The following is a 24076-nucleotide window of genomic DNA, read 5'->3' as shown; positions in this document are numbered from 1 at the left end:
GATAGTGGATCCCTAAGGAAATTTTCATTGAGGAGAAGCATTTGATTTGGGTGTTGAAGACCATTTGAAATAATTCATATAAAGAACTTTTAAAGCTTTACAGCATTATGTAAATATGAATTATTAAAAAGATGATTGTTTAAAAAAATTCTGGCTAATTAATAAGCAAAGAGAAAGAAGGATGTTCCCAGGGAAAGGAAATATTCTCAATTATGAAGTCATAAGTATTAAAAGGTGCATTAAGTGTTTGGATTACTCTTTACAGAAAGCAGACTAGTTTGGCTGAAGCTAAATTTGGTGTGGTGGCTAAGGTTGGAAAGAGGGTGGCCCCAACTATAGAGGACTTTGAATGTCATGCTAAGAAATTTGAACTTACATAGATGACCATAGAGAACTACTTAAGAATTTTGAACCAAGCAATCTCTTTATAGAAAAGATTATTTTGGTAGGCAAGTGAAAGACATATTAAAGGAAACAAAAGAAGGGGAAAATGGAGGCAAGAAGATCTAATGGAGAACTATTGCAATTGTGTGTGAAGGTTAGGAATGAGGACCTATACCAGGGTAAGAGAAGTAAGGTTAGAGAGAAGAAAGAAATTGCAGAATAGAGTTAATAAAACTTAGTAACTTTGAAGTTATGAGACGTGAGAGAGGGAAGAATCAAAGATAACTCCAAGACTAGGTGAATGGCAGAATAGAGTTAATAAAACTTAGTAACTTTGAAGTTATGAGACGTGAGAGAGGGAAGAATCAAAGATAACTCCAAGACTAGGTGAATGGCATTGTCACAGAGAGACATATTGAAGTCAGAAGGAAGAACAGGTTTGCTAGAAAAGATTGATTAGCTGGATTTTGGAATTTGAGGTGCAGATGGTATATCCAGATGGATATTTTCTGTTAGTAGCTGAAAATGCAGGCCTAGAACCAGAAGTGAGATTGGAAATAGAAGTTTAGGCATCACCTTCATCGAGACAGTGGTTGAAGCTATATGAATGAAAGGGATTGTTAGGAAAGAATGGAGAGAGCAAAGTACATAATCTTGGGGAATACACACATTTTTTAAGTGTAAAAAAATTTTCCTTATCTATAAGTTGAGTAGGATATACCCACTTTACAGAATTATGAGAAAAATACTTGGAAATATAATTTTTAAAAATTTCATTAAATATTTCCCAATTATATTTTTAAAAATTAGCATTCATTGTTTAAAATTTTGAATTCCAAATTCTCTCTGGCTCCTTCATGATCCCTTGAGAAGGTAAGCAATATAACATCAATTATATAAATGAAATTACAAATAGATTTCCACATTAGCCTTGGTGCATGAGCACATATGTGTGTGTGTGTGTGTGTGTGTGTGTGTGTGTGTGTGTGTGTGTGTGTGTGTTTGAAAAAGAGAGAGAGAAAGATAAAGAAAATCAAAAAAGTTTGCTTATGTCTGCATTCAGAGTTCAGAGATAGGCAGCATTTCTCATCATGAATCCTTTGGAATTGTCTTGGGCATTATTATCTAATTAAAGCCCTATTGGATAACAGAGTAAAAACCAGAAAAACAGGCACAATAGGATGAAAAAGGGAATAAAATATGAGAATAAGATAAATATATCTAATGTAATGTTATTTAGATAATAAGATTAAAAGATGGATATCAGTCATTCAGTAAATTTTATTTTTCCTTCCAGAAGCACAATGAAGATTTCGAGATGACATCCTTTTGGTTATCCAATACATGCCGCCTTCTTCATTGCTTGAAGCAGTACAGTGGGGATGAGGTAAGAGAGAAACATTATTGTCAGTTTACAGATACAACAATATAGAGAGGAAGAGGGAGAAAGAGAAGGAAGAAGAAAGAAAGGAAGAAGAGGAGAAAAAGAGGAGGGAGAAGGAGAGGAGGGAAAAAAGAAGGAAGAAGGAAAAGAAAAATGGGGAAGAAAAGATGAAAGAAATAGGGAAAGAAAGAAAATAAAGAAATATCATTGCCCTACATTAAGACTGGTCAGTCTCCCCAAATCTAGTTAGACTGGTAAAAAGGATATTTGGACCCTTTCTAAACTGACAGAAACTATGTTCTACAAGCATAACCTTTAAAAACCCAAGTTCATTTCCATGCAACAATAAGGCATTGGAGAAAGCTGTGTGTATGTGTACACACGTGCACTTAAAAGTTTTTTATCTAAATCTAAATGTCTAAATTGGCATAGCGACTAAGCAATAGAGAAATTCTTTTGATCAATGCAGATTGACAGATGTTTTATACCTTACATTCTTGAGTGTTGCCTGAGACACTGAGATGATAAATGACTTTTCTGGCATCCACTAAAGCTAGTTAGTGGCTTTTAGCCTCTGCTGAGGCTTTAGCAAAATCTACCATGTACTTTAAAAAATATATACATATGCACATATATATGTCTCTGTCTGTGTGTGTGTATATATGTATATATACATGTATATGTATATGATTTTTGCAAAATTGGCTGCCCCCTTTAGTCACTGAAATGTGTTCTTCACAATAAAGCATCACCTAACTTCAGCTTATTTTCTCCCAGATTGTCTGTTCAGCATGTCAGAAGAGCTGCATTTGTTCCAAGGCTAGTTTGGGCTGTATTCAAAAGGGCACATTTTCAAATATGTTTTAGAAAGAAAAGATGAAATACTAAAAGAAGCTTGTTCCTATCATAGAGCTTGTGGAAGAGCTCTGGATTTAAATTTATCAATTTGATTCTATCTCTGCTCATTACTATTGTATGACTTTGAGGAAGTCACTTTCTTTCTCTAAGGTTCCATTTCTTCCTCTGTAAAATGAGGAGATAGATCTCTAAGGTCACTTCCAGCATTAATTCAAGGTCTTATTAGAAGTCCTTATTTTCTTCCCTTAAGAAAAAAAAGTTCTTTTGCACCTTATTGTCCTCTAACAAGAAAAGGCTGGAAAATTTCACTGCAACATCCAGTAGAGTTCTGCGCTCTGATGTCACATGTGCTTTGGACTCACAACCAGAGTTCTAGACCAGTCCTTAAATGAGCAGAGGATCAGAACACACATGCAGAGTAGGAGTAGGAGACTTTCCATCTATTGTAGGTAGCCCAGATGACAAAGAATAAGCATCTGCATGTCCCTGGGCCTGACCCACCAGCCTGCTTTGTATACTCTGTGAGTCAAGAATGTTTTTTATATTTTAAAATAAAGTGAATTTTTAAAGTGTAACAATCATCCTTATCTCCAGACTACATATAAAACAGGCTTTGGTTTGAATTTGGCCCTTTAGCTACAGTGTCCCTATCTACTGATCTCTAGATTATAACCTCTTGGAGCAAATTAAAACTTTTAAAAATGGGCAGGAAAGTATGCTAACCCACTCTTTTAGGGCTTTCCTGAGAAGCCTCTGGACAAGATGGAATCTCCCACCCAAATTGTCCGGAAGAAGAACACATATTAACAATGTCTGATGGCCCGAGTATGAAATAGTAGTTCAGAGGTATTTTCAGCTTCACCAAAACAAAAATATCTAGAATTTCTTGTGCAAAGCATGCCAGGGATGGAATCAGAAAGCCTCGACTAATTAATAACTTTGTGACCTGGAAGAAGCCAGTTCATGTCTCTTATTTATCAATGAAGGGACTGGACTAGAATGATTCCTGAAATCAGTAATAGCTTTAAATCTATGATCCTGTGATTTTTTGTACTTAAGAACTAGCATTTAACATGTCGGCTTACTTGGGTTCTATTCCCCAACTTTGCCAGCTCTGCAATTTGGGGTAGGTCATTTAAATCCTCTGTGCCATTGTTTCTTCATCTCTATAAAAATGAGGTAAACTAAAGGTTTACCTTCTAGTCCCTTCCAGATGAAATTCTAATTTTTTTTCATATTAGTTCTTTTATATGTTACATGAACAGCATCCAAATGCTAACAATGGAATAGTATAGCTGGTTGTTTTTCACAAGTATGGAACTAAGGAATGAGGGACTCTCTGAGACAGCCATGGTCCAAAGGGCAAAGAGCTAACCGTCATCCTGTCCCTGGCAGAAAGATGAACTTTCCCAATGTATTTTCTCCTACCAGGGCTTCATGACCCAAAACACCCCCAAACAGAATGAACACTGTCTTAAAAACTTTGACCTCACTGAATACCGCCAAGTCTTAAGTGATCTCTCCATCCAGATTTACCAGCAGCTCATTAAGATCGCAGAGGGCATGTTACAACCAATGATAGGTAAGTGGATATTAAACAATTCATATGATTGTGAGGTTTGGAAGGGAGGCAAAGATAGCTTGCTCCATATTGCCACCCCCTCAGAAAAGCTTTTACAACAGAAATGGGGAGAATCCCCAGAGAAAGTTAGTTTTTTCTAAGCAAATCAACCTGACTTCTTTGAGGGTTTGGAGTCTTTGCTTCAATGCTCCCTTTTCAAAGTGCAGATAGAATTTTTCTTAAAAAGCAAAAACTTTATAAACTCCTAACAGGATTAATAATTGCCTGGTATTAGATTCTTGTATATGGTTATATTTTGAAGTATGAGAAAGAAACACAATGTACCTTGATCCATGTCACTTGTGTAGAAAGGAGATGAAATGTTCATTACCCTGTTAGAGAGCACAAAATTATCTGTCTGAAAGATCTACATATCCAAAGATAAACATTTTCCTTCCTTGTTAGTCTGATGAGGAATGGCTATACTAGTCACTCAAGAGACAGTTGCCCCAGGAGTTGTGTTCCTTAATAAAGTGATTTAATAGAAAGAGTCCTGGATGATATTAAAGACTTAGGTTAAAACTTACCTAAAGTAAATAAAAAAATGCTGCTGGCTTTTCTGAAGACAGAGTTCTGTCAACTTATTTTTAAAATAAGCATAATAATTGAGGTTCATCCCTCTGCTAACCCTCTGCTTAAAGGTATAGCAAAAATAATGAACAAAACCTACATAAAATTCATGTACAATAAAGTGAATGCTGTACAACTCATGCCACTTAACAGTTGTTATAGGAACTAGACACAACTCATTGAGCAGCATAAAGGTTTGTTTACATATTACCTTGGGATACTAAGTAACTTTCAATTTTTTAAAAAAGAAATTCCATTATTCCTAAAGGTTTTTGTTTTCTTTCATTTTAGTCTTTGATTACTCTTCAAATTAGTTTGTGGCAAACTGATATAATTTGATATTTACAAATATGTGAAAGATAACAAGAACTTTCACTACTTTCTTGTGTTACAAATTTTGGTTACATAAATCCAAATCAATTGACATTTATATAAGCTTTTGAACACAAACTATAAAATTAAAGATTTTCTATTACTCTTTAAATATTTTCATATTGAAATCCACTTTCAAGTAAAAAGAGAAAAAAAAAATTTCTTAGACTCCAGGTCTTTGTTCTACATGCTGTCATTTTCATTCCTCACTCAAGCCCATTTACTCAGGCAGTACAAAGGTACAGAAATTAATAGCTGGGAGTCTTATCTTTTTTTAGGGGGTCCAGGTCATGCTTCCATGAAATGAAATGAAAATGTTTTGAGTTCCATGGACAAGGAGTTCCTAAAAGTATCCATCCATATTCTTCATTATAATAAGCTATATTATAGCAAAATTCCTGTCTAGTCTATTTCTCAGGGGAACAGAATTACCAATTGAATAATTTGCCCCAGATGCTTCTAAAGCATCTTCTTTCTTATCCCTCTCAGCTATTTTCTCATTCTCCTCCCACCCCAAAATATGGTGACCTAAAGGCTAGAAGGTTATTTAAAAGGTTTACTTCACATTATATAGTATTCTCTTTATCCTTGGAGCTTTTTCTAGAGCTCACTTCTTAGTCCTTTTAAATTCTTGGAGATTCTTGGCTAAAAAATTCCAAGCCAAGGAAGAGTAAGATGTTAAAATAATATTGATAGCAAACATTTGTATAACATTTTAAAGTTTCTTAGCTCTTTACAAATATCTTGTTTTATTATCACAATTCTGGGTTTTAGAGGCTATCATTATCCCCATTTATAATTTTTTCCCCTGGGTATTTTTCTGTTACCTCATGTCCCAACTTCTTAAACTATGGGTCATGACCCCATATGGGGTATCATAACTAAAAATATGGGGGACACGAAATTAGGATTTATTATCAGTAAATGTTTGATTTGTACACCTATTTTATTTACCTAAATACCTGGGATCATGTAAAAATTTCTTGAATGAAATAGAGTCATGAGTGGAAAAAGGTTAAGGAGCTTTGTCCCATATCAAAACTCAAGAGTAACTGGAACATGTGGGTGATATAAAAATTAACATCTTGTTTCATAGGGAAAATCTTTGAGCCCATTTGCTATTTTCTTCCTAGTGTCCGCCATGTTGGAAAATGAAAGCATTCAGGGTTTGTCTGGAGTAAAGCCAACAGGCTACAGGAAACGATCTTCCAGCATGGTGGACGGGGAAAATTCCTACAGCCTCGATGCCATCATACGCCAGATGAATTCCTTTCACAGTGTGATGTGTGATCAGGGCCTTGATCCTGAGATCATACAGCAAGTGTTTAAGCAGCTCTTCTATATGATCAATGCTGTAGCCCTCAACAACCTTCTGCTCAGGAAGGATGTCTGTTCTTGGAGCACAGGCATGCAACTCCGGTGAGTTAAGGGGGGTTAGGAGGAAGGTGTCCAGAGTGTACACAGCAATAACTGATATCACAAAAACTAGAACCACAGAGCAGAAACTTTAACTCAATTCAGCAAAATTTAAATCCCTCCTGTGAGTGAGGTACTATGCTTAGATGCTTTATCCCTAAAAAAGAAAACTAGAATACCACAGAGCTGGGAAACTGTTTGACATTTAGGTGGCATATAATATAAATATAAAATAGATTTAGGAAAACATTAAAAATTAAGTAATTGAAGAGTTTATATATATATATATATATACATATATATACATATATATATATATATATATATACATATATATACATATATATATATATATATATATATATATATATATATATATATATATATATATATGTATATATATGTATATATATATATATATATATAGAATGAATCAATACCAAGAAGATGGAACTATTTTTCAAATTAGTTTGTAGATATAATATAATGCCAATTGAGACATCAGTGGACAATTTCATTAGAATCTGATCAAGTTGCTGAATGAAATGAGCAGAACCAGGAGATCTTCATACACGGCAACAATAAAATTATACAATGATCAATTCTGATGGACGTGGCTCTTTTCAACAATGAGATGATTCAGACCAGTTCCAATGATCTTGTGATGAAGAGAGCCATCTACACCCAGAGAGAGAACTGTGGGAACTGAATGTGGATCACAACATAGCATTTTCACTCTTTTTGTTGTTGTTTGATTGCATCTTATTTTATTTCTCATTTTTTTCTGGTCTGATTTGATTTTTCTTGTGCAGCAAAATAATTGTATAAATATGTATGCATACATTGGATTTAACATATATTTCTACCATGTTTAACATATATTGTACTACTTGACATCTAGGAGAAGAAGTGGGGGGGAATTGGAACATAAGGTTTTGCAAGGGTAATGTCACATAATTATCCACGCATATGTTTTGAAAAATAAAAAGCTTTAATTAAAAAAAAGAATTTGATCAAGTGACAACAAAATGTATACAGAAGAATAAATAAACAGGAATATTAGGAAAATTATGAAAAATCTTGGGGAAGAAAGAGCCTCACTCTCCTAGATCTCAAATGATTTCCACAAAGCACTAATGATCACAATCATCTGGTTCCAGATTTTAAAATTTAAAAATAGATTAGAAAAGAATGGGTATTTGAGAATTGGAACTAAAAGTAAATAGCATAGTAATGTGATATATATTCCAGACTAGAAAAGGAATCAATTTTCAATAAAAATTATTAGATTGCTTGGACAGCAATATGGAGGGGGGAAAGTGGAGGGATCAGAGCCTCTTATTGCCACAGAGACTGTTAAAAAGTTCAAGTAGAGAATCTTTATTTTTAAAAAACTGTAAGGAAACAGTGCCATATCTATCAATCATAATTGTGCAGAAGAAAAAATGTCCATATATATTTAATAAATTTTTAAAATTATAGGAGGTAATGCAAATGAATTGAAATATATAAACATGGAAGCCTTATACAACAAAAGACAATACATCCATAATTAAAAGGAAAAAACCTCATTAATAAAATCAAACTTGCAAACAATTTCTGATATAAATCTGACATTCAAAATATATAAACAACTGGCATAAATTCATAATAAGAGGACTAGTTCTCCAATAGATTATTGATTAAAGGGATTAATAGCTCTCAAATTTAAAAACAACAACTTAACATTAATCTCTTAAGAAGAAAACTTAAATGAGAAAATGAAAAAAATAAAAGAGAAAATATAAAATGATACGAGTCTGTAATATAGATAGGATTTAGCTTAAAACAATAAATTTTATTTTTGGAGGTTTCTAAAAATAGGCATTTTTATGTGACAAGTAAAATTATGAATTTGGTATAATTTTTTTAATGATTACATTCCTAGAACTTAAATTCCTTGGACAGAGACTCTCTTTGTTTTTCATTTTTTGTCTTTTATCCCTAGAGGTTAACATAACATCTTGAATATAGTAGATACTTAACAAATATTGTACTAGTTTGGTAGGTAACATATAATACATGTCTTTGACCCATTGATCCCATATATTCTAAGGGTATTATTCAAAGAGGGAGAAAGACTGTCTGTTCACAAAATATTCTTAACAGCTTTATTCAATTTGGAGGGCAAAAAAAGAAACAATTCCTATATCCATTAATTAATGGATAGCTGATCAAATTTTGGCATGTAAGAAGTTTTGTGTTATAGTGAATAGAAAGCAAATTTTTGACTCAGGAAGATAGTTTAAGGCCTTTTTGTGGTGCAGTTATAGACAAGTCACTTAACCCCTTGGTATTGTGGGGAAAATATTTTTAATTACTAATTTACATGTAAAAATAGTTTTCAACATTCACTTTTTTAAAATTTTGAATTACAAATTTTTTCCTTCCTTCCTTCACTATCCTCCTCCCTAAGACAGTAAACAATTTTATATACATTGTGCATGTGCAGTCATGTAAAATATCTTTCCATATTAGTCATGTTGTGAAAGAAGAAACAAGCCAAAAGCATGATGCATGCACACATACATGACAATAAAGAAAGTGAAAATAGTTTTCTTTGGCCTACATTCAGACTCCACCAGTTCTTTCTGAGGCTCTAGATAGCATTTCCCATCAATCCTTTAGAATTGTCTTGGATCATTGTATTGCTATAAAGAGTTAAGTCGTTCATAGTTGATTATTGCACAGTGCTGCTGATATATATACAATATTCTTCTGGTTCTCCCCACTTAATTTTTTATCAGTTTATGTAAGCATTTTCATGTTTTTCAAAAATCTGTCTGTTTGTCATTTCTTAACCATAGTATTCCATTACATTCATATTCCACAATTTATTCAGCCATTCCCCAAATATGTTCATTTTCCTCAATTACAAACTTTTTGCCTTCACAACAAGAGCTGCTATAAATATTTTGATATATGTAGGCCCTTTATCTTTTTTATGATCTCTTATAGACCCAGTAGTGGTATTGTTGAATCAAAGTTATACACAATTTGATTTCCATTTGGGCATATTCCATATTGCTCTCTAGAATCATTGGATCAGTTCACAACTCCTCCAACAATGCATTATGGGTCTGAGTAACTTTCTAAGGCTTTAAGTTACAAGTGAGTTACCTATATAATCAATGGAGAAAATTTCTACAGCCTCTTCCTCCATAGTAGGACTGGATCAAAAAAAAAAAAAAAAGACAGATGTGAAGAATATAAATACATAGAAATAAGTACGGTAGAAGGAAATAATGCAGAGTGAAAAAAAGCAGATGAGAAAAATACCTGCTGCCTACAACTAAGTCAAAATGAATGAATGATTTAAAAAGGCTTCATATGAGAAAAGAACTTGATGTACAATAATTTAGAGCTTATGAGACCTTCCCTTACACATGTACTGATTTATTAATGATTTCAGTTTTAGACTAGCCATTAGAAGTATGCATCATTGTAAATGACAGATGTGTTCCTAAAAATATGCATCAATCAAAATTCACAAAATCAGGCCAGACTTGCAAAAATTGAAGTACATTTCTTTTTTTCATTTACTTATAGATGGGTGATTAGATTCAATAAATAAAGGATTTCTTTTTTCATGTATATTATATATACATATATATATATATTTAACTTATGTGGACATAGTTTAAGGATAAAAACAGAAGCAAGATAAGCCTCAAAAAACTTACCTTCAAATGGAGGAAGAGAAGGAAGGAAGGAAAGAAGGAAGGAAAGGAGGGAGGGAGGAAGAGAAACAGGAAAGGAAGGAAGGAAAGAATAAAGGGAGGGAGGGAGGAAGGAAGCATTTATTAAGCACCTATTATTTGCCAGGTACTATACTAAGTACTTTACAAATATCACGCCATTTAATCCTCATAACATCACTGTGAGGTAGATATTTTGTCTATCCCTATTTTACAGTTAAGGAAGCAAAGGCAAAACAATTTGGTTAAACTGACTTATACAGGGTCATATAGTTGGTAAGTGTCTAGAGATAGATTAGACCTCCAAAGACCCCCAAGCCCCAGCTTCCATATACTGCACTACTTCCGTTATTTATTTTTGATTTATGCATCTAGGTATAATATAAGCCAGCTTGAAGAGTGGCTTCGTGGGAAGAATCTCCACCAAAGTGGAGCAGCAGAGACAATGGAACCTTTGATCCATGCAGCACAGCTCCTGCAGTTAAAAAAGAAAACTCCTGAAGATGCTGAGGCCATTTGCACCTTATGTACCTCCCTCAGTACACAGCAGGTATGGGATTGCCATAGGCTCCTTCTCCTACACTCTAGCAGAGCTGCCTTAGTTTAGGTAAAAGTCTGGATGCTAGCAGTTCTGTTTTCAAAAGTTTGCAATTCTTGCCTTTAAAACTCATTAACTGCAAAAGTCCCAGGGCTGGAGAAGATAGAACTATTACAAAGTACATGAACTTCAATACTATGTTGCCAAAACATTCTAGATCAGAAAGTATGGAATTGTTTTAATTTTTAAAAGTTGGGTTGAAAGAGAACTCCAAATAAATGTTTACAACCTTTTAATTAATAAAAAAAATTTGCCTCCAAAAAACATCCATTTGCATAAAAATAAATGGTATTTGGGGAAGACAGATTGAGGGTTGCATTTTGTGTGAAAATTGTATTGATAGGAGTCAGGTTCAGCCCAGACTATATTGTCCATTCCTAATTTGGGTCTGAATTCAATATTTGACTGAAGTCCATTCTTTGAGATTTTCTACAGGTTCAGATAGGGTTAACTTTTTGTGACCAACATTTCTTTTTATTGCAACAGATTGTCAAAATCCTCAATCTTTACACTCCCTTGAATGAATTTGAGGAACGAGTGACAGTAGCCTTCATACGAACAATTCAGGTAAGTTTGAGAATGTTTAGCAGCTTTATAAAAAGGTTGTATCTGAACTGGAATTGAAAGTATTATTCACCTTACTTGCTAAGAAACACTAGTTTAAAGACAGAAGATGGTTAGATGACACATTCTAGGGCCTTGTTCCCTTTGAAATGGCTGTCTTTGTTAGAAAAAATGAAGTGCATAATGTGGATTGGCAATACCTGAACAGTCTCCTGAACTGTCTATTTCTCTCTGATTTTAGAGGCATAAAATCATCATAAGCTATTTTATTTATTACTGGAATATAATAAAGTTATATAACCACACCCAACAACATTATACTATAAGAGGAAAAATAAGGGAAAATAATTTCATATGCATAAACATATGTTTGTAGAAATGTATATATGCTAATATTTATTTTATTAAATACTGGCTTAAAACACTGACATCCATAATTTGGAATGGGGAAATGCTTCATTTATGTATGTGTGATGTCACAGGCATTATGGTATATTTAAAAGAGCATTCAATTTGGAGTTGAGAGACTAAAGTTACAATCCTATCCAGTGATACTTATTGAATGTGTGACCATGGGCAAGTCACTTAATTCCTTTTATTCTCAATATCTCATTTATAAAATATAAATAGCCTTCCAGTCTTCTTGTTCGGCTCAGAAGAAATCATAATAACTTAAATTTTTAGAAAGCACTAGAGTTTGCAAAACATTTCACATTAAATAATCTCATTTGAGCCCCACAAAGTCCTTGAAGGGTATCATAGCTATTTATAGCTATAATTTATTTATAATTATATAGCAATTTATAGCTATTATCTCAATTTTACAATTGAAAAAAAAGTTCAAAAAGTTTAAGTAATCACAATCCATTCACTTACAAACAGATAATCAGCTAATCTCACAAATTTTCAAAAAGCATTGACAACCTCATTTAGTGGCTGTATGGAAACATATTGAGTACATATGGCTTCCTCAAATATACATGTGGAAAAATAAAACAATCCTATAACTTCTCTAGGTATTAAAGAGTTGGAAAGACATGGTGAAAAGTCTAGATTTTTGAAGATAGCTTTATCAGTAGGATTAACAGCAACAATTTGAAAATATATTCAGGTCAGAGAAAAGGAAATGTTCCAAACTTGAGAGAAAATACATAATTTTGTGTTTTGTTTTGTTTACAAAAAGCTAGTCCCATTAAACTGCTCTTGGGCAACTATTCCCAACACATAACAAGAGTCCTCAGAAATTTAGATGATTATAGTTTTCCATTTTAAGGAAAGCCAGTGATGATGATGGTGTTGCTGCTGGTAGTGGTAGTGGTAGTGATAGTGATGATAAATATCATTTATGTAGCTCTTTATGATTTGCAAAGTTCATTATAGATATTGCCTCAATTTATCTTCATAATTCTGGGTAGTAGATGCTATGATTATCCAGATTTTACAGATAAGAAAACTAAGCAGACAAAGGTTAAATGACTTACTAGGGAGTTAGTGTCTGCCACCAAATTTGAACTCAGATCTAACTCTAAGTTCAATGTGTTATCCATTGGATCAATAGCCACAGTGAAAGGATAAACTAACTTTGGAATATCTTAGGTGATTTACTAAAAGATGCTGAACCAAAGGAAAAGTTCCACTGAATTTAAAACACCAGAAATGAGGCAGAATCTGATTAAACACAATTATCAGTGGAAAGCAGGACAAATTGCACTGATAGGAAAGGAGCCAGTTAAGATGGCAGTCAGCAATAATGCTGATCCCTATATGCTCGCAGCACTTGAATCTTGGGAGGGTCCATTCTTCTACAAAGATGACTAACCACCTATAAACATCTATGTAAGAAGGGGTTAACCCTTCCTGAAGATCTCTAGAGGCAGATTTTGCATCATTCTCATTCATCCATAGCACAGGTCTTTCTGTCAAGGTTGCTTCCATTGGTGGTCTACTTTCTCCTTATTTAAGTACAAACCAAGTAATCACTATATATTTTTACTCTAACTTCATCCTTTTAAGATAATTTCAAGTAAGCTCTGCTGTAAAGTAATTATAAGTAGGAAAGAGCTTACAACAGTCAGAAATCTGAACTTGATAAATGTATGAGTTCAAGTGATTATTCATTTTTATTAAATTATCCCTTTCAAGGTTCCTGTTAAATAATAGATATGTATTTTAAATTATAAGCATAAAATTTACACAAAAAAGATACCTATTAACATAATTCTTAAAATGTTGGCCCATTTACCCCATTAGTCATCCCATCCTCAAAACCGTATGCGAGTTTCTTTAGTCTTGCTTATGTTCTTTTTTAAAACTTCTTAAATTAAAAAGCATTTATTTTCTCTCCCCTCTCCCCAAAGAAAGAAAAAAAAAGAACAAAAATACAACAAAAAACCAAACAATATAACAAATATTATGGTCAAACCAACAAATTCTTACCTTACCTTGATACTACTACATATCTGGTCAGAGGGGAGTAATGTTTCCACATTTCTCCTCTGGAGTTATAGGTAGTCACCGAATTGATCAGTGTTCTTAAAGCCTTTCAAATTTGATTGTCTTTATTGTGTTATAATTATTGCATAAATTGTCCTCCTTTTTTTCCTGTTACTCCAAGTTCATATAAGTTTTCCCACTTTTTAAATGACACAATGATATTCCAGTTCATTCATTCTACAAGTTGTCCATATAGCTTTTTTAAGGTGCAGAATCCTGGACTTGATCCTATTGGTTATCATGTTATGCTTGTTAAAAACAATTTAAATGCTGCCCTCCGTCTTTTCAATTTCATCTTGGTAAGTAGGAATCTGAATAGCAGTGCTTTTTATTGTATTTGAGTAGTCAAATTTTTATTTAAATATTGTCATAATATAAAAATAAATTATAAAGTGTTCCATCAATGTACTTCTTAGGAGTATTGTGCATACATGTACATTATGCTTCCTGTATGGGATATTATAACTTGTATATACCTCTGCTGTGTCAAGATCTATCTCAAAGTTATCTTTTTGTCATATTTATATAAAGCAAATTGTTCAGTATCTTTTATTAGTACTAGTAGTAGCAATAGTAATAAAACTAGTAGTACTACTACTAGTAGTAATAGTAATAGAATCAGTAGTAACAGAACTAATAGTACTAGTAATAGAACTACTAGGAGTAGTAGTAACAATAGAATTAATAATAGTAGTAGTGTACCTCTTTATTGGATAGTGTTAGACTTAACATCAGGAGAGACAGATTTAAATTCTACTTCTGCTCTTACTAGATATGTGGCTAGGGGCAATTGCCTTCACCCCTCACTGCACGTGACAATTCTCAGTGTCTAAATTGCAAAAATAAAAAAAAATAAAATAAAAAAAAAAAAAAAAGCCAATCTGTACTAGTAAAAGGAGTTTCCATCCCAAGGCTTACCCATACTAATGAAGTCTTAGCACCAAACATTTTAAAAGTATGATCTTATTGAATATCTTTGAATACTTAATACTCCTTAATTAATTAAATTAATTAAAAGCTTAATACTCCTTAAAAACAGTTTAAACTCAGATCCTTTCTTTCCAAGTTCATCTTGGTATGTGGGAATCCAAATAGCAATGCCTTTTATTTGTACTTGAGATTTTCATATATGAGATAGAATTATAAAGAATCTTCAAATCAAAAAGATACCTTGAGTCCCTCTTAGTCTCAGATTATACCAGATTGGTACTTTTCTCCTTTTTTAAAATATCTACAGGGAAAGAGTTTGTAACTTTCAGGCAAGAATTCCTTCTTTATGAATCTCAGTTTCATTTTCCATAGGATGAGGGGGTTGGAATAGATGATTCTTTCCATCTCTATCTCCTTTGATTCTAAAACAAATGTAATCCCTGGTCACTTAATTTCCAGTTTATTTTCCAGATTTTTTCTCAGGACATGTTAAGTCATACATGAACCTGATCATTTTAAAAACACAGTATCATTTGAAATAAAGGCAAAGTCAGAATTTTTAATGTTTTCCTTCTCCTCAGGCACAACTACAAGATCGAAATGACCCTCAGCAGCTGCTATTAGACTTCAAGCACATGTTCCCTGTCTTATTTCCATTTAACCCATCGTCCCTGACCATGGACTCGATTCACATCCCTGCAGCTCTCAATCTGGAGTTCCTCAATGAAGTGTGAAGACTTGGCTTCAGTCCCAGTGAATCGAAGCAAAAAGAAAACAATGACATAAATTGAAGGATATATTCAGTGTGATAAAAGTGGACCAAGGCAGAGTCTAAATCCTGTGCAAAGTGCTGAACTGTCCAGGATCAGGCACATATCTTCAATGTGATTATTTTTCTTTTGTATTCTACAACTCAAAATAAGAATACTTGAAATACAGGTTGGTTATTTTTTTTAAGTTTGGTTTCAGACTAAATAAGTGCACAGTCCGTAGCAATTTAAATTGTGACTTTCCCAGTGCCATAATCGATGTACCGATCTTGTCAAGCAGACATTGGCCATCTTTTTGATCTTCATTCCATGGCTATTTAATGCTTAAAAATTGGACATTTAAACTGCCATCAGGGAACACATGCTGATGCTGATCATTATGAGGGTACACATGTTCCCCTTTCTACTGTTGTAGGAAGCAGGGGAAATGATATTGTGGGTTTGTGGTGGGTTGTCTGGGGACCAGTGTGAGTTTGCCCAATCTTTTCCATTATAGAGGCAGTGCCAGTAATGTTGGCTCCTCATCTTTTCCTCAGGCCTTAGTTATGTTTTTAACTTTGCTTTTTTGGAGCAAAAATGTCACAATGATACAATCCCCTTTATGCCCAAAGAATTCTCAGTTTCTGTATTTAAGAAGTTATTTAGTTAAAGCTGCTACATGTCTATGTCCCTAGATAATGACTGGCAAATTAAGTAACTGTTAGAAGAGATGTTCTCATGTCCAAAACTTGTTCACAGTGAATGAATCCAGACTAGACACTATTTTTATGTACATAATTCCCCCCAAGTTAAGGAGATTCAATTACTGTTATTTACGAAAAAAGCATCAATGGGAAGACCAGTAATCCCAAAATGTCATTTATCTATTCTCTAATATGATAGGAGGTCTCATAAATAGTACTTCATTTTTTGGGGGTTTTTTTTCAGCAGCCCCTAGGCAGTTAAATTCCTTTCCGAAAGAATATTTATGAGTAGTTGAAATTAAGAAAATAATGGATACAAATTTGTTTTTTAACTTGGCTGCTGCATTTTTAAAAATCCACTAAAATTCCAGTAAAATATCTGATGTTCATTTAATTCAGTTTGCACTAAACATTTTTCAATGTTACTATATTAAGAGCATATGAAATCTCCTTCTAGAAAATAAGGATATGGAATTCTAAGCACTTAATAAAGACAAATTTTGTCATTTTTTTTCCTCCTAATACTACAAATGAACTTTTTTCAGAAGAAAGCATCTATTTTGAAAATTCTACATGATCTCTTATACTATGTACATTTGTTTACTATTTTCATCATATATTTTCCTTTTTTTAATTGCAAAAATCTCTTACTAGATTGTGACAGTATGATGGAGGATGTTGCCAGGACCGGAAAACATAGTTTGTTAACCAGAGAGATTTTTAACAGGGAAGTTTAAATTATTCCACAAATTACCAGTTACATGACCCAATTATTCTTAACTCTAGCTTCCCTCCAGAGTCCATAACAAAGAACTCATAGGACCTAGAAACAGATACATACCTCTTTCCTTAGCATCTCTCCCTAGCAAATACTTCCTGCTTTCCTTCCTGGTCTCCACCTCTATTATTACCCTCCTCCATGTAGTTTTAGAACAGCAGAACACTCCCCTCTTGTTATGATGACAAAGATTTCAACTTAATCCTCTGTTCATATGACCACCTCTCCTTCCACAACAAATACTTGTAACTTATTTTGGGGTATCTCTGAACTAAGGCCCCACTTGATCTGTCTTGTGCCTTTGGGCTTTGGCTAGCTCAAAAGTACAAGTGGCATCTTGCTTTTCATGCTTCCCTTAAGCTTGCTTCTTTTAAGCTTCACTCACCAGACAGGGAAAAACTTTCATTTTCTAAAGAAAAAGGTGTCTAGAAAGGCAACTACTGCCAACTATCCCTAACTAGCTTCTTTCTACCTTCAGTTTCCCCAGACTGTTGCCTATTTTTCAAGGGTCCTTAGTTAATCACAGCAGCAACAAAAATTTATGGTAGGTAATGCTTAGCCATTAGAATAAAACAGAAATTTATCTACTGAAGGTTTTTTTTTTTCCTGAATAGATATTCTAATTAATCACAGAATTCATTCTTATTTTTTCCCTAAGGGATTACAGCTGGAGCTGTAATTTAATTTATGTGTATTATATTTTTAAAAACATAAGATTTTTATAGGACATTAGTATAGAAATATATAGAAAATGGATATTTAATGTTTAGATCTGTAATATTTAACTTACCCCTCAGCCTCTGCTTGGAAGGGAACTCTTTTCATATCTTTAATGTAAAAATCTTTTGTTGACTATTTTTACTCCCTGCATTTAAAAAGCACATTTAATGCAGCTTTATTCACTCACACATCCTCAATTCCATGGAAATCAGAATGGCATCTTGACTTAAGAATATAGTTCAATATGATAATGACAAGGTTGAGATCTATCTTTATTAAAATCTCAGATGAGCACCTTTCCCACTCTGTGCCTTCAGCCAACTGATTTCTCAATTGCTATTTTCCTGGAATAAGCATTATTGTGGGAAGAATTTTAATGTTCTGTATAATATTGTGGTGGATTTATATTTATTCAGTAAGTCATTCTGAAATGTTTTAAATATTACAGAAGAAAAAAAAAAGATTTACAGATCACATCACTTAGGTTGATGAACTTTTTAAGTATGTGAAGAACCATCCCATTATATTCAGTTACTTATATGTAATAGCATTTACTTAACTAATCCTTGCTGACACTATTGAGACATCTTTTTCCTGGCATATGCATTCTATCTGGGCTGCTATAGTTGTTTGAAACAACTAGGATGTTGCAATACACAAATATACATAAGAGTTTTCCCCCCTTTTCCTTGGGGCATGTTAATAATAATGACTCCTCTGGAGTTTCTAATGCCAAGTTTTAAAGTTATTTTTAAAGCACTTATAAGTTTGGGGAAAAAAAAATCAGCTGCCACAACCAGGTCAATCAGCACATAAACGTCTGAATTACCCCTTTGTTTAAAAAAGGGGGGGAGGTCTGTAGTTGCCTTTTCATTTAATATTAAACACTATGACAAATTTTCCGGATACTACTGCAACAAGAGTATCATAATTGAATGACTACATAATGCCTGTACTATTAAATAGCTACTAAAATATGAAACACAGGGTAGGATCCTCTAGTTGTGATTCATAGAAACCTTTCTCCACACCAGGTATTATCAAACAAGCCAGATGTTGTTGCATGTATCGCTAAATATTTATGGTTTACTTCTTTGCCATCCTGATGCCATAATTAGATTGGGGAAGAAAAACAAATAGACTAGAAATTTTTTACAATACTAAGGGTAATAAAATGATATTGGTTTTGTTTATTTTAAAGGTCATTGGATGAAAAAAGTTTTTTCCTACATTCTATAAACTTTAATACTTTTAAATGGGATAAATCTGAAATAAAATTAAATGTTTTCTTAAAGTGCATATCAAACCTGGTAAGAGTTGGATGTTAACATTTTTGCCTCCAAATGATGTTTAAAAGGAACAGCTTCTCTCTCTGAAGGAATTTCAATGATATTCAGGGGATGAATCGGATATCAGAAATGAAATACTACTGATAAAGAATATTTTTCCATTTTGAACAAATCTGTAAACTACACCTTTGTTTATAGGAAAATGCTTATAATAGTTGCTGTAATATTCAGCTGTGGATAAAAATTTGTGGAAATAAATACTTTTGAATAAATATGGGTCTGCAAATCTAAATGAAATCTAGAAATCTTTGCAGCCAAACCTGGCTGAAAAGAAAAAAATTAACATATCTTCTGGGAACTAAGGGATAGAAGACTGAAGTCAAACATCTTATCAATGATATATGCTGCCAACCTTTTCCTCTCCCCTATCTCATGCACATGTGAATGGTAGATCTGTGAGTTAATTTGATTTTTTATGAAGAAATATAGAATTGTACAATAATAGCTATTTGAACTTTTTAAGTAGTGATTCCACTACTAAGATTACTTTAAGAATGTTGTTCTTGGGGCAGTTATTTGGTGCAGTGGATAGAGCATCAGCCCTGAAGCCAGGAGAACCCAAGTTCAAATCTGGCCTTGGGCACAACACTTCCTAACAATGTTGACCCTGGGCAAGTTACTTAACCCTAATTGCCTCAGGAAAAAAAAAAAGGTCTTTAGAGGTCCCAGAGGTGATAAGGGAACAAAAATGATATGTTTGTATGTAACCCTTATGTCAGAGGCTCTTTCCTGATCTGAAGAACCTGGGTGTTCATCTTGAAGACCTCTCACTTATCCAGATCATTATTGTCACACAAATGGAACCTGGGGATTTCATTATCTGTCATTCAAGTTAAACAACAAAAGTTTAAGTTTATGGACTAGGGGCTATGATTTTAAAAAAAATTATAGATGGGAAGGAGAGGAAGGAAAGAGAATAAACATTCATATAGACCCTATGATGTGTGTCAGGCACTGTGCTAAGTGGATTTTACAAACATCTCATTTGACACATCAACTTGGCAAGGTAGATGCTGTTATCCCATGTAACGGTTGAAAAAACTAAGGCAAGAGTTTAAGTGACTTGCCCAAGGTTACAAAGGTAGTAAATGTGTGAAGTCAAATTTAAAGTCAAGCCGTCTTTAACTCCAGAATTAGCACTCTTATCTGTTTTGCCACCAGTTGTCTCAGTAAGGGATCTACGATATACACAGATAAGGAAACCACATAATTTGAGGATAGAGCATTAACGATTGGGATCAAGAAGGGATACGATGGCTTCATGGATGATGTGACATCTGAGATGAGCCTTAAAGTATTGAGAGGAAGAGTTGAGGATGAGGTGCTTTATGGAAATCAATCCACAAACATTTCTTAAGCAGTGAAAGAATTTGTACTAAGCCCTATGATTCAAATAGAATTAAAAAGACACTGTGTCTTCCAGGGAGCTCACAATTTAATGACAAAGACAGTGAGGGGCAGATTGTGGGAATGTATGAAGACAGGAGATCTATCCATTAGAAATGCTAATATGGGTGAAAGGGAACAATGCAATAAGACAGGGAGATGTCATGGAGCTTGGCAAGTTCTGTGTGGTTTAAGGCTTATATGGCTCCTGCTTCACAGATGAGTGCCAAGGGATAGAGGGGTGCAGGATAAGGGCAGATTCTTTTATTCTCACTACTAGGCTTTATAAGATTAGACGTGTGTCTCTAGGAATGAAGTTAGATTTAAGTATATCATTTTTTCCCTAGTTTTTATTTACATTTCAGAGATTACTTGCCTGACTTAAAACTGGATAGGTGCAAGCACTGACAGCTCATTTTTTCCATTGCTTTAACTTAAGGGGCACTGGATGAATCCATTATCTTCCATCTAGACCAACTCTAGCTCCCTCCAAATACCTATTACACAAAAGACAATCACAGAAAGTGAACATAGCTATCCAAGCAAGTAAGAAATAGTTACAAAATTACAAAGAATAGGGTACACAAGAAAATGCATAAAGAGTAAAAGAACTCTGACTCAAGAGCAAAGTAAAATCTTATCTCAACTAAGGAGAGAATAAATAGTCTCTCATCTCATGAAAAAGTCCAAGAAATCCACTTTTAGTAAATCGGGGTTCAGGAACCAAGAACGAAGAGACATTTTTAAGGGAGGTGTATGTCCATATACCTATGGTTCTACAGAGTCCTATCATTTGAAGTCTTATCATCTACTTTATTTCCCGCTCTCCTCTTGCTTCTTTCCTTTCCACAATGTCTCCACATGTTTGCATCTTCATAGACAAGGAGGTCTCAGTCAATCAGAAGTCCAGAAGCAGCACATAATGGGCTGTTCTTCAGTCCATCACCTTACGGGGATTGTGGGGAAGATTACCTAAGGTATGTGGTGAGGCTAGACAGACTATGGAAAGAGATAAATGTCAGAATGAAGAGATTATATATTAGTCACGATAGCCCTAAAATGAAATGATGCATTTTAAAGAAATCATGAAGATTGTAAAAACTGAGCTAAACCTTGAAGATAAGAATTCTGAGGTATGAATTTGAGAAAAGAATTAATTCCAGTAATTGAGGATGGCTTATAGAAAGATGACCTTGGACAGTATGCAATAGTAATGAAGTATCCAAGTGGAAATATCCAGTGAGGTATTAATGATATGGACCCAAATCTCAGTAGTGAAATTAGGACTAAACATATAACTACAAAATCACCTCCTTAGAAATGATAAAGCAGTAAAAAATGGGAAAGATTGAAAAGGTAGCCCAGGACAAAAATTTGTCCTTATAACACTTAAGATTATCCCAAGGTCTTGCTCATATTAGACTTTCCTTCATACTTAACTTCCACATGAATTCCAGTCTTCAGTACATTATTTATGTTCTTCACTGAAATCTCCTGAACAATTATGTGTTCCATTTTGACCTTTAATCACATAATCACATCCATTTAATTTGCCTTCCTATTTTGTTTTCAAAAAATCAGATTACAATTTTACTAGGTTTTCTACTTTTAAAAAAAAAAGCTGTTTAGTTTAGCAATTTAATGGATTGAATTTTTTTCTATTTTTACTCTTGATTTTATTATTTTTAAAGTTTTTATAGTGTTGATTAAGGGTTTTTATTCTTTGTTACATGTCTGTTTATTGAATTATACTTGTTAATGAAAATGTATAGAGAAATACATTTTCCCCTAAGAACTCTTTTAGCTGTACCCCCTAAGTTCTGGGATGTTTTCATTATTATTTTGGTTGATGAAATTTTCCATTCTTTGTTTTTTGAGCCTACAGTTCTTTAGATTTATTGTTTAGTCTCCAATTACTTTTAAATTTTTTCTTGAAAGACTCTTTGTAAATGATGTATTTGGTACATCTGCTTTTCTAAAGTTCTATTTAGATCCTAATCTTCCTTTTTCTTGTGGTTAGATATGTCTAGGCTTTAAAAAGGTTGGGATTTTTTGTTGTTTTTCCACTATTATAGTTATTATTTCTCCTTCTAAATCAATTATTTTTTAAATGTTTACATGCTATACATTTTGATACATATATTAAACTGTTTTAAATTATGAAGTATATTTTTCTCCAGCACCTAATTTTAATGCTATATAATCTTTGTTTCAAGTGTTTATTAATATATATACCTATCTGTATATAGTTGTAGTTCTTATAAGTTACAAGTATTATTGATGAGGAGTAAATGATGAGGAATAAATTGAGGTCTAAACAGAGATAGGTCAGTTCCTTTTCTCTCTCTCCTTCCTTCCCCAAAGTAACCAAGGGTGGGTTTGGCAGCAAAGGAATTTGCTACTTAATGCTGTATAGAAACATAGTCTTTATTGATTAGAATGGAAACACCGGAGAGCCGGTGGGCAAAATAACTGCATGGTACAAGGCCAATTTTGCAAAGAGTAGATTTTTGAGTTCTCTCTTTTATACAAGAGCACAATCATTCAGATGCAGTGATGTAAGGAGGTTCCTGAGAGTGATGTAAATAAGATAAGGATTCTCTTATCTTTTGGGGACAGACAGAAGTCTCTTCCCAAAAAGGAATTTCCTGATGCCATTTGGTCTATATGAGCAGATTAGAATGGGAGCTATAAAACCCCAGCCAGCTCAGATAGCCCAAACTAGTTTGACCACATCTTGTATCAAAGGTCCAAGTCCCAAAAGAAGTTGGAGATCAAACAAGGAATACCAAGGGGCTACCGCCCTCAACATTATCTTCCCATGTAAGAATGTAAAATTTAACCTCATCAAGTCCCTTATGATTTCCCTTTCCTGTTTACTTTTTTATTCTTTCTTAGAGTCTTGTATTTAAAAGTAATATTTTCTATTCAGCTCTGGTCTTTAAATTAGGAATGCTTGAAAGTCCTCTATTTCATTACATTCCATTTTTTACCCGGAAGGATTATAGCCATTTTTACTGGCCATATGATTGATTGTAATCCTAATTCTTTTGCCCTATAGAATTTCATATTCTATGCCCTCTGATTCTTTAATTCAGAAACTACTAAATCCTATGCAATCTGAGACTGTAATTACACAATACTGAAATTGTTTTTTTCTGGCTATTTACAGTATCTTCTTGACCTGGGAGTTCTGGAATGGGACTATAATGTTCCTGGGAGTTTCCATTTTGGGATCTCTTTCAGGACATGATTGATGGATTCTTTCAATTTCTATTTTGCCCTCTGGTTCTAGAATATCAAGGCAGTTTTCCTTGACAATTTCTTGAAAGATAACTTCTACGGTTCTTTTTTAATCATGGCTTTCAGGCAGTCTAATAATGTTCAGATTATTTCTCATGAATCTGTTTTCTAGGTCAGTTGTCTTTTTAACAAGATATTTCACATTGTCTTCTTTTGCCTC

At 33.6% G+C, this 24076-nt stretch overlaps 1 protein-coding gene across 2 annotated transcripts in view; it reads left to right on the top strand.

Annotated features, from left to right (window-relative positions):
• MYO5B (myosin VB) overlaps window positions 1-19439 on the top strand; it is a 500991-nt gene extending 481552 nt beyond the window's left edge. For both annotated transcript variants that reach the window (XM_074279362.1, XM_074279363.1), the window contains 6 exons: window positions 1682-1771; window positions 4058-4208; window positions 6323-6608; window positions 10718-10892; window positions 11427-11507; window positions 15509-19439. In XM_074279362.1, the coding sequence (XP_074135463.1) occupies window positions 1682-1771; window positions 4058-4208; window positions 6323-6608; window positions 10718-10892; window positions 11427-11507; window positions 15509-15661 (936 nt within the window). In that variant the 3' untranslated portion in view covers window positions 15662-19439. The remainder of the gene's footprint in view (window positions 1-1681; window positions 1772-4057; window positions 4209-6322; window positions 6609-10717; window positions 10893-11426; window positions 11508-15508) is intronic.
• The last annotated feature ends 4637 nt before the right edge of the window (window positions 19440-24076 follow it).

The sequence above is a fragment of the Sminthopsis crassicaudata genome, chromosome 1 (genome assembly GCF_048593235.1).
Source record: "Sminthopsis crassicaudata isolate SCR6 chromosome 1, ASM4859323v1, whole genome shotgun sequence".
NCBI classification, from domain to species: Eukaryota; Metazoa; Chordata; class Mammalia; order Dasyuromorphia; family Dasyuridae; genus Sminthopsis; species Sminthopsis crassicaudata.
This window is presented reverse-complemented; position numbering and strand designations above follow the sequence as displayed.